Genomic DNA, 18,390 nt, shown 5'->3' on the forward strand with positions numbered 1-18,390 from the left:
ACATAACGCCCGTCTCCATCCCATAATCTCGGCCAAGGGAGTACACATGCTACTGTAGACCAAAAAGTAAATCTTTCCAAGATCATTACAGAGTCCAAAACCAGTAACATATATAATATCATAGTTGATTTCAATATACATGGTAGAAAGATAACCGAACAACCGAACAAAAAAAAAAAAACAGAACAAGTAACAACCCTCTTATTCTAGAAGTGGAATCAAAATTGGAACATACACATAGCTACAAATAGAAGGGTTACTGTACCGTGACTCTTCATGTCGTCCTGTCTCAATTTGTTTTCTGATCGCACCTTGATCAATCTGGTAAAGAGTGATGCAAGTATACCACTCATCATCTTCTTCCACATCTCCCTCGCACCATGCCATGATATCGCTGTGCTTGCCGATGGAGTATCCCGGAGGAGCCATATTACACTGGAACTGCAACGCCGGAAGATAAGGGCTAGTGACATTAAAATATTTGGTAAACGAAACAACCTCGTCACTCAACTTGTTTGTCACCAACACCTCAATATGCATTGACCCTACTTGACCATGTTGTAATAACAAAGAGAGTCTATCTCCATTAAAACAGCCTAATCGTCGAAAAGGATGACAAAACAATATGTCCTGCTGTTGAGTTTCGGACCAAGGAGGACAAACGCATATGTACTTGAACATTTCCGTGGAGAAATCAAAACTTTGGATAAAGTCTTCCTTGTCTTCACATTTAGCAATCCAATACATATTACCCTTCAATGACACACCTCTGCACTGAGTATCTACATCCCAATCGAACAACTTGACACCATCAAGAGTTCTCCACGAGTCAGACTTGAATTCATATATCTCACACTTTGCTAGATCACGAAGAGACAGAGGAGCAGAAAACCTCAAGATCTTGTAGTTATCTCGACATGTGTTGTCGTATCCAATCCCAAAGTTGTCAGTTGCATAGAAACAGACCAACGGTTCTATCCATTTGATTTTCCTAGTAACCGGATTCCAAACCGCGAGATTGGCGTGTTTTGTTTGTCGGAAACTCGAATCATTACACATACACAGCATTAGTCCATCACAGTGAACCACAGAAGCAATCGAATATGGATAGCAAAACACGTCTGGGATAGGTGAATATGTGAGGATTCCGGTCACCGGATCCATGATTTGAACTGTCTTTTTATCATCGAATCTTATGAATCGTTCCGGAGAGTGATCCAAGTGATTGTACATGAACCTCTTGTCGGTGATGAGATCGTGCCATTCCTTGCACGTCGACTTGAATCGATACACAGATTCAGCTGGAGTCCTGTTAAGTATCTCTTCTATCAACTCAAGTGGCAACGAACACAACAAACGCTTCGAAGAAGCCATCGATGCTTTGAAAAGATTAGAGAAAATCAGAATTAAAGAGATGTGGTTTCTTGATTTATAAGGTTTCTTGTTTCCTTTCCTAGTTAGGTTTTAAAAACTTTAAACGCCAACTAAAAAAGGAATCGTGATCAACCGAACCAAAAACGGTTACGTTTAAACCGAACCAAAAAACCTGTAAATAGCAAGCGAATAGGTTATGCTAACCCGGATCGAGCTACCTACCAATCGAATTAAAGTACAACCCGAAAACGTTGTAGACACTATATTAGTTAGATACTACAGCACTTAAATTGTATTACAAAGTCATGCTGTGTCACCTGTCACTTATTATACTCGGCAGAAACTGTAGTTGTTTGATTTTGAAGTTTATAACTGTAGAGCTATTGATTCATGTCATGTGAGTAGCATTTGATGTTACCATATATTGACGTTGGAAACTTCAATGGAAGGATTCATCAAGATTAAGATTGACTACAGATTCACCAGCCTGTCAAGAAAGTAATGGATGGGCTAATAAATTCTAAAAAACTGTAGGAAATCAATTATGATTTACAAGGGAGTGATTTTTCACCTGCATGGCTTGTCCATCAGAAGTTTGGAATTGATAACTTTTGATGAGGTGAAAGAAGTGGCTTGCACTTCTTCATGACTTCAAGTTCTTCATAGGTCGTATTAGCATCAAGTATAACATTGATGTTGTATGTTGTAAAAAAAGTAATCCTCCGCATATGTCAAAGAAAAGACAGGATCCTGCCACTTAATCCTCAGCATATATCACATGAAATTTACCATCCAACTGAAACGACAGTAAAAACCAACCAAGGAGGTGAGATTCTCAAAATTGTGTTATTATGCAGGTGAGATTCTATAGTACCACCTAACTGCGTGCATGACACATGTATCTTTCTGTTTTGTAGTGTGGAACAAAGCATAGAGCTTTCATGTATCAACTGACCTCCATCCCGTAGAGTGAGTATTTCTGTTCATTCCGAGCATTCACACTTTAGCCGGGAGACTCACATGGTGTCATAGTGACGAATATAACTCAGCAAGAGGGTAAGAGAAAGACAGATAAAGAGACTTACAAAGAGTGAGTACGTCTTTGGTAGGCATCTAGTGTTGCTGCTTATGTTTTCCCATCTTGGGGCAAACATCGAGCTCTTGTGCTTCACGTTTATGTCTGAAAACTGATAGATACAAAAATCAAGAGACTAATTTCTATCAAGAGTACTTTAATGGATAATACATAGTATGGGGAAACAAAAAGTTTAAAGCTAGAACGTATGAGAAATCAATCACCTTTGCAGAAAACGAGACCAAAAGCTCCGAGAGTGAGCTTGGGTTGGGTGATTTTGCTGTGTCTAATTTACTTTCCTCTGCATTTTTTCGTAGACCTACAAGAGACCATGCCGCTAAAACTTTTGTTTCTTTATCCCAAGAACTCATAAATTTTACGTGGTTTGGCTTGAAACCTTTTCAGAGAAGGTACCTGTCAGATCATCAGCCGCACTCTTTGGATATATCACTCTTAGATTGCAGGCGCACAAGTCTGCACCAAACAACAAAAAAACATCTTAAGACTTCAGGTTTTATAATGATGGAGTAACGGCAGAAGGCTGAAGGCATGAAATACAGGACATCTATCTTACCTGAAGATGGAAAATGACTAACAAACTGAGAGAATAAAAGAGTTGAAAGTCAATTTGGCCTATTCCTTCACCTATAAATGGTAGAATACACAAGATATGTATATGTCAAAGGATCAGTTAAACCTTTTAGAAACAAACAATCTGGTTTTATTTTCCTGTTAACTTTCAAGCAAAACCAGGTCGCGGAATCCCATATATTTCACTGATCCATAACAAGAACCTGCTCTTCAAAAGCCCTTCCAGATTATCAATAGAAATGTCACAAGAAATTGCAGTTTGTACCATAGAACCTGCGTTTTTTCATGATAATGGAGGTGAGACAAATTGCCACATGAAAGGAATACTTGAGCTAGAAGGTGAAACCATTGAAGTAAAGTTTAAACCAAAAAAAAGAGAGTAGAAGCTACATGAATCACCATTCGCTCTAAGGGCTCAAAGCAAATGTCCAGTGAACAAGACGGAAGAACCGTTGAATAAGTCAACAGAGATATCTAAGTCTCCCCATTGTGTGAAGAGAATTGACATTGAGGATCCAAAAGGTTGAACAGTAGCACCTAACAACACCAGAACCAGATAATGGGCTATAAGCAACTTTCTTTTTTTTAAGTATCAGATGAAATCATTTGTTTACAGAACGAAAATAGTTGAACCACTTTTATTGTTCTGAAACTACATATTCAGTAGAGATTACCTTACTGTAAGGCTCTAACTATCTCATTTTCATGTCCAATATCATAATCACATCCATCAGGGGGGAATGGTTCAAGGCATTAATAGACAGTAGTAAGAAAAATGGGAGAAGCACAAAAGTGCAGTCATCACTCATCACCTCTGAAACACTCTAGGGGTTGTAGGACACTACACAACTGATTAATCACCCTGATCCTCGTATCAAAATCTGCTTGTATAGGTTTAGTCACTTGAAGAATTTCTTGAAGTGTAGGATCCAGGAAAGGGTTTCTCATCGTCTGGCTCTTCTACAATAATACCAAACACACATTGCCAAGTTATTTCAAAGAAAACATTAGGAAAAAAATAACACAAAGACTCTTTCACAAGCTCCAATCAAACTAAATTCCTATGATTAAACTACTGATTTTAACCAAAGTAAACGTCAATTTTCATATCTTCCTCACTCACTACTCCCAAAGTAACAACCTTTGTTACTATTACCTAAACAGCAAGATTCCTCATATTCTAATGATTATACAAGACTTCACAATCTCCAATCAAAGTAAAACCTTGAAATAAACAAGTCTATGAAACTAACAGAGTGAGTATTTCTGATACAAGTTCTGACTTGTTCATTCGTAGCATGTAGATACAGTTTTGTTAGCTTTGACAATACCATATATGTACTTCCTGCAATATTCAAAGACACTTGTGAATGCACAAAAGATCAATACAAGAAATACAAGGGGGAGCCTGCTATTAAAGTAGCTTTGAAGGAATTTTGCCCTTCTCAAGATATACAACGTAATCCAAAACCACAAAAGCACTGTCCGCAAGATATACAATGTAACATACTGTACATTGAACTCTTTCTTTACCTGTAAGAAGTGGAGATCATAACTCAAACGTCCACAATCTATTGAATCAAGAATCACTATACTGTCTGACACATGGGAAATGGATAAACTCCATCAGTAAGAAACCTGCATATGAGATCCAAAATAACACAGATTGTATCCATCTAAAAATAAATGACTAGTGCGGCCATTACCAAAATCTAATATTACAATCTTTTCTCTTATATGACACGTTATGATCCATGTTTTCAATGCTTCAAGAGGTTACCCAGTAAAGTTTCTCACTCACCACCACATCAACAACAAGCTAACGGGATTTATATTTCTTTTACCTTATGGACATGTCAACAATTTTTTTCCTATGTTACTGAGATGTTTTCCATAACGCTCCCATAGTTAGCTGGTATTCATGGCTGCATGAGAAAACATATATATATGTAATTCAATCAAACAAGAGTCTTAATTAGAATATAGATAAAATAAAAAATTAAAAAAAACTTGGATTAGAAACAAAAGCATTAGCAAACAAAATTGAAATGGAAATCATCTAGAGACTGAAAGAGGAAATAGAAATTCTCTATATAAATTATTGTTCCATATCATTTGATTTATATAAAAGGAGAAAAAAATAAAAAAAATAAAACAAAGTTTAATGAAATCAATGATTAATCCAATACATCCCCTGAGGGTCTCAAGAATAAGTCACCATTGTCCTTTGTAGCCAGCTAATTAAGTAGTCATCAAACTCTATGTGCCTGACTATTGTAGTCTTTAAATGTGCCTCGGAAGAAAGTGAATGTTCCGTCTTCGACAACCCAAATTTCACTCTTGTCCTCTCGGCGACAGACACGTGATAGGAGTCTCGCGTCGTGACTGACCAACACAAGTCCTCCAGCGAACCGAGCAAGTGATCTCGCCAAGGCATCAATAGTTGTCTCGTCCAAGTGATTAGTTGGCTCGTCAAGAAGCAAAATGTGTGGGTTGGACATTGAGATGGAGGCTAACACAACACTAGCCTTTTGTCCTGCAGACAATATTGAAAATGGAGCCTGATGGTAGAATTTTGGGAGCCCAAACCTCATCAGTTTCAAACCCACCGCATCTTCTTTAAACCATCGCCTTTGGTCTTGGTGAGGAGGATAAAGAGGAAGAAGATATTTTAATGGGGATTCCATCATTGGTAACTGGTCAACCATGTGCTGGGAGTACCTGCCGATCCTCAGGTTGTGGCTTCTTCTCACTTCACCCTCAGTTGGAACTAAATCTCCCGCGAGAAGATTCAAAAGAGTAGACTTTGCAGCCGCCCCGTGAGGCCCAAGTATCGCTACTTGTGTCCCCATATCTATACGTACATTAACATTTGAGATCCGCATATCTGGCATGTTGATGCTAACATCGATCAACTCAACAAGAGGACTCGGGGGATCCCTTGGTTCTGGAAAATCGAGCGCCAATCTAAAAAAACCGTCATTTTGATCTCCTATTGCTGCCATCGGCTTACCCTAACATATACAACAACAACAAAAACAAAAACAAAAAGTTAAGAATTTTGTTTCCTACCTTCTTCAACTATATATATCAAACAGACGTAAAGCATATTCTCATCAAGCAAGCCAATTAGATATAATTTGAACATATATATAGCCAACGAATTAGGGTTTATACATCAACTCAATCAGATTACCTAAATCACCACTATTACACTTTTTGGTTTCCGATTCCTCAATCCTTTCAACAAACAGATATAGCCAAATTTTGGGATGCCAAGAAGAGACAAACCTGGGAGAAAACGAAGACGGAGAGAACTAGCAGAAAATATAATAAAACTCTCTGTTTTGATAGAGAAAATATTATTTTCATAAACCCTTTGGTCAATTATCTTATATATAACTCTTTAGACTCTCTCTTGTCCTAACAGAAGAAGGATTCATTATGTACTTACCTAACCCAAGAAAAGAAAAAAAAAAAAAAAAGACTTTTACAAATGTAAAATTTACTTTTTTAGATTTGGATTTCCTATTTTATATTTAGGATAATAGTTTATAAATGTAGAATTTAAATTTTAGAATTTAGAGACTAGTTTTGAATGTTAAAAGTTTTGTTTTAGTTTTGTGTAAATTTTAGTGATATTTTTGGAATATAAAACTATATATTTTTTTTAATTACTAATTTAGTGATAATCGATGGAAATTGCCCAAAACAATATGAGAAGAAGTCAATTAAGTTTTTTTTAAGTGTTTTTTTTTTTTGTTTTTTTAAAGAGGATTTTCATCTTTATTTTTTCAACTTAGTTTAGTGAAATCTTTACCTTTAGAGCTACCTTCTTCAACTTATTCATATCTCGGAATTGCTTCAAACGGGATAAAACAGCACCATCAATAGGCATATCTGAAGCTTCTCCATCTTTCATCCATGGATGTCCTATATACAACAAGGATAGTAGCCAAACATTACAGAACAGACAAGACTTCAAGATTCACATAGTGTCTTTGTAACATCTAAACAATGAAATTTCTATTAAGGAAACAAGCCCTCCACAAACATGGTGATCACAATTCTGGATTCTTGAAGCTTCTTTTGGAACTCATCTAAAACAAACAGAGAGATACAACATTTGTGCTGGCTCTATAAAATTTAAGGAAAGAGAAATAAAGGGACTTACCAAGAACCTCTGCGGCAGACAATCGTTCCTTCGGGTTTTTAGTAGGCATCTTCTGGACAAGATGTTTTGCCCTCACATCTATACAATGCCATGTTTTGCTCTGAAAATCAATCTGGGCTCTCTTAATCTCATTGAACATATGTGCCTCAGGTTCTACAATCAATAAATACATATATAAATAACAGATCAAAGAAGAAACAAATCCAGTTAGCTTCTAAGTTTTAACCTGTCACAAAGGGAGGTTTGCCACAGAGAAGGATGTACAATATAATCCCTGCACTCCAAATGTCGGCTTCTTTCCCGTAATTTCCCTGTAATACTTCAGGAGCAACGTAGTAAGAACTCCCGACACAGTACCGGTATACTTCTCCTGTATTTGTTGGTTTCATAGCAAATGCATCAAATCAACCATGACGAGAATAAAACTAATTACTAATATCGCATACTTGAAAACGATCTGTACAACAAAACACAGTATAAACCCAATTCTCGATAGATTTATATGTGAGTCACCAAATCCAAATCTCTATGCCATTGGAATAAAAGTAACCAAAGTTTCTCATGACTGAAACAAACTAATGAGACTTGTGCAAGACAAATATTATAGATTCAAAAACAATAACATACCAAATCCAAAACTACAACAAACTCCTACAATAGTTCTATGTCAACCTCTAGACTAAGTTTTGAAAATAAACACGATTCTCAAAAATAGAGAGTCTTGTGCAAATCTCAAATTTTGAGTCTCATCTCATCCGTATTCATTGGAGCATAAGTCAACCTGAGTCCTAAAACTAAGATACTCTGATCTAAAGCCTATCAAACACACTCAAATAAAGGATATGATACAATTTTGAGCTCACCTTCTTCGATAAAATCAGAACATCCAAAGTATAGAGATGACAATAACGCAGAGACCACAACAACAAAAATTCCCAAAGCTCGCACATGTGCTCAGCTAATCCGTAAGCCATTACCAAAAAGTCTCAGTTAATAACTTGTAAGCAGTCACCATACGCGATTCCCTCCTTCTTCTTCCTCCTCTTCAACGCACACCTCTATGGCGCAAAACAGTCCGGCTCCAGCAGATCTGGTCCTCGGGATATCTTCGAAAGTTCAATACGATCCGTTGATGGCACCAATTCCCGGCAGACCTCGTGTCCCGACGGATCCTTCCTCCGCCACGCCGCTCCAACCAGAGCGGCGAGGTTTTGTGTAAACAATGGGCCTTAATTTTGGTTCAGTAAGGCCCAAAATTAAGAGGCCCAATAGACTCGGCTATATTACGTCGTCTTCGTCTTCATTCTGTTTCTTCCCCCCCTTGCTTGCGACTTACGAGATCGATACACTGAAACAGAGAAGTGAACAAGGTTCTTCTTCTTTCCCTCCTTTTGCATTCTTTGTTTCCTTTACAATAATACTCACTACTCACTAGCGACCCATGTTCTGATTTAGGGTTTAGAGAAGCATGTCTGGGTCTGGCTTTAGGGATCTACCTAGCGATCTTGTTCGAAAAGTCGTTTCTTTTAGTTCAGCAAAAGCTTCTGCCTTCCACAAGACTCTTGCTTTTGAGTACCGTAATCTTTTTGACATCATCCCTTCTCTCCAATTCACGAACATTCATGGAGATGCCGAAGGAGATGACTTCGTCGAGTTCGTGGCAAGAATCTCTCTTCTGGATGCCACAACTCGTATCAACGAAGTTGTCATCGAGTATGATGTTCCATCTGATGTTTGTCAAGATCATCTGAATAGGTTGGGTTCTTTTCTTGATGAAGTTGCTCGCCGAGGTATCACAAAGTTAAGAATCAGAATCAAGGCTGATTCCAATACGTTTCCTTGTGAAATATTCAACGCAAAGACCATGAGAAACTTGGAGATAGGCGAAAATTTGAGAGTTACGAGCCTCCCTCAGAATGCTTCTTTCCCCATGCTCGACAGCCTCAAGCTTCACTCTGTTCAGTTTGACACTCCTCCAGGTCAGACCTGTGTCTTCAAAAAGCTTTTCTCTGCTTGCCCTGTTTTGGACTCATTGGATATTCATGATGTGAAATGGGGCCTCTGGAAGTGGGGAGGAGAAATCGCTAGTCCAAGCCTTAGTGTGCTTTGGATTGTTAACACTGATACTGCTCTTGCTAATGATGACCATACACGCTTAGTTTTCAACACTCCAAAGCTTGAACTCTTGTATTACCGTGATTATGTTCCCCATAGCTATGGTGTTGTACACTTGGAGTCACTGATTATAGCTCAGCTCTCTTTGCATCTGAGGATGAACCAAGCATTTGATGCTACCAGACTTATTCAAGGGCTGAGTAATGTGACAACTTTGAAACTGTGGTCTGCAGACACTCTCACGGTAAGATATTTTGTTGTCTATTTCCGTTCCCCAACCTGATACCTTCATGATTCTCATTGCCTTTGCAGGTCTTTAGTCTCTTTAGACACGCAATACCAATGTTTCCAAACCTGACTGAATTGGAAGTAAACCCTGGCAACGGTCAAGAATGTTGGGATTTCTTCCCGGCATTGATGGATAAGTCTCCGAAGGTCAAGATCTTCTCGCTCACCGGGTACCTTCATCAAGCGGGCTGCCAATGTCTGAAAGGTTACAGCTTCTTACGTAACTCAAACCTGGAAGAGGTTTATCTACAAATATATGACCGTAATTGCTTGTCCGGAATCTCTCATTTCCTTAAGAAATGTTCATGCTTGCGACTTATGGAGATCACTTCTGAGATTGAGGAAGGAAAAGAACGTAATCGCATGGTCAGAGATTTGAAACGAATGTACAAGAAGTCAGATGGATGCATTGTGAGGTTTGGAGCGGCAACTATATGATAATTGATATTGAAAACACTCTTTTGTTTGTCTTTCTTATGTGATTACTTTGAACTTTTGACTCGTGACATTTGTACTCTAGATGAAAGCTTATGACATTTGTACTCAAGATGAGTTTCAGGAGTCTGAACGGTCTTTAAATATTAGAATGAAATATTGGATTTCTGATAATTGTTTTCTGCGTTGTCAACGGTAATATTGGGTTTTAAAATATATATTCTTGATTTGGAGTAAGAAGATTCTCATCAAAGTTACAAAAAAAAAAAAAAAAAAAAACTGCCTGAAAAGTTATCATCATGTGTTTCAAGCTGTCTTTTTCAAGATCTTAACTGAGATCAAGACGCTGAAGATAACTTACCGCTTCCATGAGTTGCTTAACTTCAGTTTCAGAGAGTCTAGACCCAAGTCTAGTAAGCCCAGTTTTGAGTTCTTCATAAGTGATTGTCCCGCTTTTGTCAGTATCTATATTCGCAAACATGGTTTTAAGACCTTTGATCTCTTCTTCTGATAGACTCTCTGCGATAACCTGCAAACTAAACACACAAATCACAACCCGACGTTTTATTTTTCTAGAGAACACAACGAGATTGCAAGAGGATAAGCAAGATGCACAATTATGAATATAGAAAGATAATTTCTTACCTTTAGAGCTAACTTTATAAGTTTGTTCATTGCCCGGAATTGCTTCATACGAGATAACACAGCGCTATCAATAGGCTTGTCCGGTGCTTCTCCCCCTTTGATCCACGGATGTTCTATAAACCACAAGGATTGCTACATATTAGTAAAACATTACTAGTTAGACGACTATGAACTCAAAGACAAGATCAAGTTCAGAGTTCAAGATTCACCATGTCTTTTTAAGACCTATACAATGGACTACCAATGTTATTCTGGTGTGGAGCCTATAGCATGTATAATCAAGCCTTCTAATATGGACTTTTTTTTTTTTTTAAATGATTAAGTTAGATCACATACATATTGGGGAAAAAACTGGTGTTCACATTATCTTACCAAGAACCTGTGCAGCCGTGATTCGTCTCCTAGGGTCTTTGGTTAGCATCTTTCTAAAAAGATCTTTCGCGCTCTCAGATATAGAAGGCCACGGTTGGCTTTCAAAATCGATTTCACCTTTTATAACCTCATCGAATATTCCTTTCTCATTTTCTACAATATAACATGTGATTACAGACTAAACCCCAAGAAAAATATAATCAAGGAATATGGTTAGCTTAAAGGATTTTACCGGCCCAAAAAGGAGGTAGACCGCTGAGTAGGATGTACAAAATAACACCTGCACTCCAAATGTCGATTTCTTTAACGTAACTTCCCCTTAATACTTCAGGAGCAACATAGTAAGCACTCCCAACTATATCCCGATAAACTTTTCCTGTATTTGTTGGTTTCACAAATGTAGCATCAAGCATATTAACATAATAATCAAAATAAACGAAAAAATGACATACATGACAATATCACAAGGATCACAATCTCTCCAATAACACAACATCAACACAATTCTCTACTAAATAGTCTTAGCCACATCCTTATGCATTGGAACATAAGTCACTTATCTTGTTCATGATTAAAGGAAAAAATGAGTTTTTTTAATACTAGAGAGATTTGTGAAAGACAGTCTCATAGAATCTAAACATACTTGGATCCATAACCTATCAAACACAATCATATATCAATACGCTAAGGAATATGATCAGTTTTCAACGAACAGAGAACCCCCAAAAATGATTGCTTTGAGCATAACATTCTCATTGTTACTCGAGCTTGAGATCACAATGCACTGAACTACCAAACTCCTAAGCCAATTTTCTATACTAAGGAGCCTAACGCAAGAAAAAATTATAGATTGTTGTAAATTCCAAACAGTTGGCATACCAAATCCAAAGATGATTCCATCAAAACTAGAACCTAGAGCTCACCTTCTTCGATGAAGACAGACAGCCCGAAATCGGTTGCTTTAAGCATAGCATTCTCTTCTTTACTCGAAAGCAAGAAATTCTCAGGCTTGAGATCTCGATGAACCACACCCATAAAATGACAAATCTGAACAACATTCACAATGGACCTAATGATACCAGCAGCAGCTCTGTCAGAGTAATGACCGCTGAGAAGGATATACAAAATAACACCTGCACTCCAAATGTCGATTTCTTTCCCGTAACTCCGCCTTAATACTTCAGGAGCAACATAGTAAGCACTCCCAACTATATCCCGGTAAACTTTTCCTGTATTTGTTTGTTTCACAAATGTAGCATCAAGCATATTATTAACAGACAAATCAAAATAAACGAAAATGACATACATGACAATATCACAAGGATCACAATCTGTCCAATAACACAACATTAACCCAATTCTCTACTAAAGAGTCTTAGTCTCATCCTTATGCATTGGAACATAACTCACCGATCCAGTTCATCATTAAAGCAAAGAAAAACAAAAAATGCAGAGTTTCAATACTAGAGAGATTTGTGCAAGACAGTCTTATAGAATCTAGACATTAATAAACATACTTGGATCCATAACCTATCAATACGCTAAGGAATATGAACAATCTTCAACGAACAGAGAACCCCCAAAACTGATTGCTTTGAGCATAACATTCTCATTGTTACTCGAGCTTGAGATCACAATTCAATGAACTACCAAACTCCTAAGACGATTCTCGATTCTAAAGAGCCTAGTGCAAGAAAATCTTATAGATTGTTATAGATTCCAAACAGCTGGACTACCAAATCCAAAGATGATTCCATCAAAACTAAAACCTATAGCTCACCTTCTTCAATAAAGACGGACAACCCGAAATCAGTTGCTTTAAGCATAGCATTCTCTTCTTTACTCGAAAGCAAGAAATTCTCAGGCTTGAGATCTCGATGAACCACACCCATAAAATGACAAATCTTAACAACATTCACAATGGACCTAATGATACCAGCAGCAGCTCTGTCAGAGTAATGACCCTGAGCTATAATCCTATCAAACAACTCACCACCAGCACATATTGTCTATCTTCATAACCAAATGCACAGATTGTCTATCTTCATAAGCACCTTTGATCTCAACAATGTTTGGTTGTCCAGATGTTGGACAACACTAGCCTTTTGTCCTAGCAGACAATAGTGAAAATGGAGCCTGATGGTAGAGTTTTGGGAGTCCAAACCTCATCAGTTTCAAACACACCGCATCTTCTTAAAACCATCTCCTTTGGTCTTGGTGAGGAGGATAAAGAGGAAAAAGATAGTCGAATGGGGAGTTCATATATCATCATATATCACATAAATTATATTCTCATCAAGCAAGCCAATTAGATATAATTTGAACATATATAGCCAACGAACAACGAATAAGGGGTTTATAGATCAACTCAATCCGATTACCTAAATCACCACTATACACTTTTTGGTTTCCGATTCCTAAATCCTTTCAACAAACAGATATAGCCAAGTTTTGAAATGCCATGAAGAGACAAACCTGGGAGAAAACGAAGACGGAGAGAACTAGCAGAAAATATAACAAAACTCTCTGTTTTGAATCAAAACTTTTTTCAGTTATTTACTCAACAGACCAACACCAAGTGAGATCACATCATGTAGAATTTGTTTCAGTTAACCAAATTTAGAAGAATGGTTTCAGATCAAAACTTATGCAACTAGAATTTTTAATCTGTTACCATGTACAGTAAGACAAAGAAACCAGATTTACGAGTGCTTCCACATGCTGAGAAATCGTAACAACAATAAAGAAAAAACTCACAAATTCAGAAAAGAACAAGACACATGCTTCCACAATTTACGAGCGCAACTAAAGATTATAATTTAGAAGAATGGTTTAAGAATAAAACTTATGCAACTAAAAATTATAGTTTGGTACCAAGTGCAAGAACACAAAGAAACCTCAACTAGTACTACAGAACAAAACACACAAATTCTACATCTTGACATCGACGACAAGTCTACATGTTGACGACATCAAAGAAAATCTCAGTGTCATAGACGGATACAATATATCACCTTCTCCACAAGAGTTTACAACAAGAGACATTAGCAAAATTAAGAACAATATTAACTAGAACATAGTAAGTTTGAGAAATATTGGTTCCACGGAATCAAAACTAAACATATAACATCCCCAGATACAGTTGTGAAAACTTGGTCAATTCAAGACTTGGACCGTTGGACTAAGACACCACATTATATTCGAAGACCACAGATACTTCACGACGACTTGGGCGTCCTACAAATCCATAAGGCAAGACAAAACCAAGCTAGATTCACAATCTAAACCAACTCAAAGCAAATTGATACACGCATTGCTTTTGAAAGTTACAATCGCACAATTCAAATAGAAGCTTTACACGAGATATCAATCAGAGGGAAACACATACAAACGAGCCCAGATTTTGTTCCGTGATTGTAGCGATTTCAAAATCGACAATATAAAGCTCAATCCGTGGCTAACAATGGTGGACAAAGAAGACCCATACGCAAACAACTGAAATCGATGAATTGGCTTCGGAAAAACCAGCTTCGACATTGACGACAGTAACTAAATGTGTTCTTAAAAAGGAGCTTTATCTTTCACAACTTCTAAATGGGCTTCTCATTAGGCTAAAAGCCCTATAATATTTTATTGGGTTACTAGCATAAACTGAATGATAATGAGAAAAAGGGAAAGATAAACCAGATTATAATTAGTATTACTGTATTAGTAAAGTCGGTTAGTTTTAACCCCAATTAATTACGTTTTTTTTTTTTTAAAGCTTCAGTAATTTCCTTTTTTTAATAACACTTTAGTAATTTCCTTTTTAATTAAGGTTTGAGTAATTTTCCTTTTTCATTCTAACGCTTGAGTAATTTCTTTTTTTTGTAGTGGTTGAGTAATTTCCTTTTTTCTTAATGATTTAGTAATTTCCTTTTTTTTAAAGCTTTAGTAATTTCCTTTTTTTATATAAGCTTTAGTAATTTCCTTTTTAATTAAGCTTGAGTAATTTCCTTTTTTCTTATTAATGCTTGCTTAATTTCCTTTTTTTTTGTTTTTCTTTTGCTTACTAGTGTCGCATACTCTATATATAGGAGTTCTCCTCTCCCAAACTAAAATTGTCTGCAAAATTACATCAACACAAATCTCTCTGCTTACACTTGTTCGTCTTCTACTCTCTCTTTATACTTGTTCTCTTTGTGTTTCAATTTTATATATATCTCTCTCTCACACTCTGTCATTAAAGATTCTGATATATGTTGGTTTGAGTCTTCTAGGGTTCATCTGGTTTTTGGGCGTTGTAGGTAACCTTCATCAACTGTTCGGCTCTATTTATGAAGGAATCTACTGTTTTGTGTCCAACGGGACTTGTGGTAACACATAGCACAACAAAGACGCACAGAGTTAGTTATGGTCTCTTCTACGGTAAGTTCTTCTTTTATGTTTCTTCGGAGTTCTGACCATTCGATAAATTGGTATCTAACACGTTAGTCCTGAAGCAATTTTATTGTTCATCGAATTTTATTACTTGCCTTCTAAAGCACGATACTTTTTGCAGGTCTTCCATGGCTGCAATGACCAAAACAATGTCGGTATGCTCATCACTTACGATTATTTTAATATAGGATTAAACAGTAGTTGGTTTCATGATTACAACTTGGTCCCTTTCCATTAGCAAATATTTCAAGTTTATCCCTCTTTCGTTCTTACTTTTGTCTGTTTCTATATTCACAGGTGTATAGACGTAACGGTAACATGCTAATAAATGGTTAAAGGTATAATGGCTTATGGATGAGGGAGGTGAAGACACATCCCAAAGAGCTAAAGCTTGTTGGAGCTCATTACCCTCTAGGCTCTACCATTAACAATGGTAACTCTAATTGTTGTTGTAGCATCATGCTCTAGTTTTATAACATGATTGTGCAACACATTCTTAGTTATGAATGAGCTTTTCTGTTTTGTTTACATATTTTTAGGTGCATCCATATGTAGCTAGTTACTGAAACAAGACCTTGAAGTTGTAATGGATTTTTGCTGAGGGAGGTTAAGGCACATCCCAAAATGCTGAAGCTTGTTGGTGCATATTGCCATTATTACTAAGGTAGCTCTGATTGTATCTCTCTGTTCCTGTTTTCCTTTGCTATTACGTCTCTTAATTCACTACTCTTGAGCTCTACATATTTGCTGCAATATGTTTTGTTTATTCCAAGTTGTTATATTCAGAGATGCTGCAGTCTTATGGTGGAAAACGTTGATCAAATCGAACTCTTAGGTTACAGTGGTAGGAAGAGTTTCTGATACCAATTAGCAAATATTTCAATTTCTTCCCCTTAAATTTTTACTTTGGTTTGCTTCTATTTGCAGGTGTATCTACTTTAACATGGGGAATGATTCAAGGTCTTAATCGCTAAATCTTAATTGTGGTTAGGTTAATTCTATTTGCACAATCTTATTAGTATTGATCTAATTGCACAATATCGTTTGTAGTGATTAGACCTTAACTTGTTCATGTTCATATCACACACAGATTGCATTGTGATAGAGGATCTCGAAGTTGCAGAGCTATTCCTTTGCCAAGTGGACAGGTAAATTACCGGATCTTGAACTTGCTTAATATTTTTATTTGTAACTAAACTGTGAGATGTGTCTTCTTGAACAGTTACAGTTTCCAAAACTACCAGATTTTCAGATGGTTTTCGATTTGGAATTGGTGCTGAGGTTAGTTGGAAACATACACATAAATAAGTAGATACTAGAAAAGAAAAAAGAGAAAGTGTGAGTGAGTGAGGAACTGTGATATACAGGTGGAGTAATTGATCACATATTGTCATGTTTGGTCAACTGTTTCATTTACCAGTCTGTCCAGAAATGAATGTTATTTTTCACCAATTTGGAATTTAGATATTTAGCCTCTTGTGTATTACTAGGCACCTCAAAATTTATACATATCACTCATTGTTACATCTAACAATGTAAGTGCCTTTTATTGCTCATTGTTACATCTAGACATGGGTTGCTCTAACAATGTAAGTGCCTTTTATTTTTTGCTCTAGCACTTTATTTTGGAGTTTGTTGTAATCTTTCTTTGTTCTAAAGCACAATACTTTTGTAACGTGCAATCTTCTCTCTAAATATTCTCTAGATTCTCCTTCTTTGTCCTGATACCTCTGTGTTTTGGTTTCTCAGGTCCCCGCTAGGTTCTGTTCTAAAAACTGAGGCAATCTTTAATCAAACAGCTCCTACAATTTCTTCCTTTTCTGCTCGCGGTCCAAACACTATTGCAGCTGATCTTCTAAAGGTACAACAGTTATTTTCTCTTGATTCTTTTTTTTTTTGCTTTCCTGGTCTGAGAGAAAATCGTTGATGGATTGCAGCCAGATGTAACGGGCTCCAGGAGTGGAGATTCTTGCTGCATATTCACCTTTGGCTTCACCATCTTCCGTAGGGATCGACAAAAGACATGTGAAGTACTCTGTTTTGTCCGGAACTTCTATGGCTTGTCCACATGTTACAGGCGTGGCTGCATACGTCAAGACTTTTCATCCTGAATGGTCTCCTTCTATGATCCAATCTGCTATCATGAAAACTAGTAAACAAAACTAACAATCCAGCTTCTACTTTCTTGTCCCGCAAGTGGGGGTTTTAAGTTCATCTTCTTTTCAAAAAATCATTCTTGTGCATAAGTATCTATAGCAGAATGCAGTGGTCAATGAGCTTATTTTTGCTATGTAGAGCGATAGTAACTGGTAAGTCATAAATGGGCCATTTATAATCCTCTTTGATACCTCAGTCACGATGTCTCATATATATATATATATATATATGTAATTGTTATACTATTCCTCAATCAGGTCAGTTCCTCTTAATACTTTTTACTCTACCACTTTATTTTTAAATTTGTTATCATCTTTCTTTGCTCTAAAGTACGATATGATTGCAGGTCTTCCATGGCTGTAATGACCAAACTAATATCGGTATGTTCCTAACTACAATCACTAATGATTATTGTTTTCATGATTACAACTTGGTCCACTTCATTATTGTTATGTTTCTCTTTGTAGGTATATCTACATAACATGCGGAATGCTTCAAGGTTTTCTCATTCGCGAGATCTTGATTGAGGTTAGTTTGACTCTCATTTCACAGTCTTCTAATATTAACTTTCACTGTTTTACCAATTACCAATATCATTTTTTAATGACAAGATCATAACTCGTTAAATCAGTTCATGTTCCCTTTTCGGCTCTGTTTGTGCAAGATTTTTTACAAAGTGATTTGATATCGCATAAATTAATTACACTGTCTGTCCTGAAGCTTACTGATCTCAAATTGTCTTGTT

The 18,390-nt window shown here is 36.7% G+C and overlaps 3 protein-coding genes, 1 long non-coding RNA gene and 2 pseudogenes across 5 annotated transcripts; 2 read left to right on the plus strand and 4 right to left on the minus strand.

Annotated features, from left to right (window-relative positions):
• Positions 1–201: 201 nt before the first annotated feature.
• On the minus strand, positions 202–1,374 carry LOC17883378 (putative F-box only protein 15). Its single transcript, XM_006290059.1, has one exon. The coding sequence runs from the start codon at positions 1,372–1,374 to the stop codon at positions 202–204; it is 1,173 nt and encodes a 390-aa protein (XP_006290121.1).
• Positions 1,375–2,081: 707 nt separating this feature from the next.
• On the minus strand, positions 2,082–3,988 carry LOC17884124 (annotated as a pseudogene).
• Positions 3,989–5,100: 1,112 nt separating this feature from the next.
• LOC17884126 (ABC transporter F family member 4) lies at positions 5,101–8,164 on the minus strand. Its single transcript, XM_006286469.2, has 5 exons — positions 8,078–8,164; positions 7,441–7,584; positions 7,215–7,367; positions 6,861–6,973; positions 5,101–6,054 (listed from the first exon to the last, which is right to left on the minus strand). The coding sequence occupies exons 3-5, from the start codon at positions 7,351–7,353 to the stop codon at positions 5,293–5,295; spliced, it is 1,014 nt and encodes a 337-aa protein (XP_006286531.1). The 5' UTR covers positions 7,354–7,367; positions 7,441–7,584; positions 8,078–8,164; the 3' UTR covers positions 5,101–5,292.
• Positions 8,165–8,183: 19 nt separating this feature from the next.
• LOC17882334 (F-box/LRR-repeat protein At3g58980) lies at positions 8,184–10,331 on the plus strand. Its single transcript, XM_006287721.2, has 3 exons — positions 8,184–8,584; positions 8,670–9,573; positions 9,642–10,331. The coding sequence occupies exons 2-3, from the start codon at positions 8,683–8,685 to the stop codon at positions 10,053–10,055; spliced, it is 1,305 nt and encodes a 434-aa protein (XP_006287783.1). The 5' UTR covers positions 8,184–8,584; positions 8,670–8,682; the 3' UTR covers positions 10,056–10,331.
• Positions 10,254–13,272, minus strand: LOC17884585 (annotated as a pseudogene).
• Positions 13,273–15,430: 2,158 nt separating this feature from the next.
• On the plus strand, positions 15,431–17,009 carry LOC111830058. Of its 2 annotated transcripts, none has more exons than XR_002833268.1 (8): positions 15,431–15,476; positions 15,610–15,643; positions 15,786–15,921; positions 16,028–16,152; positions 16,275–16,332; positions 16,416–16,479; positions 16,579–16,636; positions 16,711–17,009. It is a non-coding gene; the product is annotated as an uncharacterized LOC111830058 (long non-coding RNA). The 2 variants fall into 2 exon arrangements; XR_002833269.1 differs by having other exon boundaries at positions 15,432–15,476; positions 16,416–16,474.
• The last annotated feature ends 1,381 nt before the right edge of the window (positions 17,010–18,390 follow it).

Source organism: Capsella rubella, unplaced genomic scaffold (genome assembly GCF_000375325.1).
Source record: "Capsella rubella cultivar Monte Gargano unplaced genomic scaffold, Caprub1_0 scaffold_6, whole genome shotgun sequence".
In the NCBI taxonomy this organism is placed as follows: Eukaryota; Viridiplantae; Streptophyta; class Magnoliopsida; order Brassicales; family Brassicaceae; genus Capsella; species Capsella rubella.

Bases quoted from the DNA above. Each gene is read 5' to 3' on its own strand.
- LOC17884126 (XM_006286469.2), bottom strand. From the start codon at position 7,353: ATGTTCAATGAGATTAAGAGAGCCCAGATTGATTTTCAGAGCAAAACA. The intron at 6,974-7,214 runs GTAAGTCCCTTT...TGTTGTATATAG, and splicing joins GTCTGCCGCAGAGGTTCTTG to GACATCCATGGATGAAAGAT. The intron at 6,055-6,860 runs GTAAAGATTTCA...TGTATATGTTAG, and splicing joins TGAAGAAGGTAGCTCTAAAG to GGTAAGCCGATGGCAGCAAT.
- LOC17882334 (XM_006287721.2), top strand. From the start codon at position 8,683: ATGTCTGGGTCTGGCTTTAGGGATCTACCTAGCGATCTTGTTCGAAAA. The intron at 9,574-9,641 runs GTAAGATATTTT...TTGCCTTTGCAG, and splicing joins GGTCTGCAGACACTCTCACG to GTCTTTAGTCTCTTTAGACA.
- LOC17883378 (XM_006290059.1), bottom strand. From the start codon at position 1,374: ATGGCTTCTTCGAAGCGTTTGTTGTGTTCGTTGCCACTTGAGTTGATA.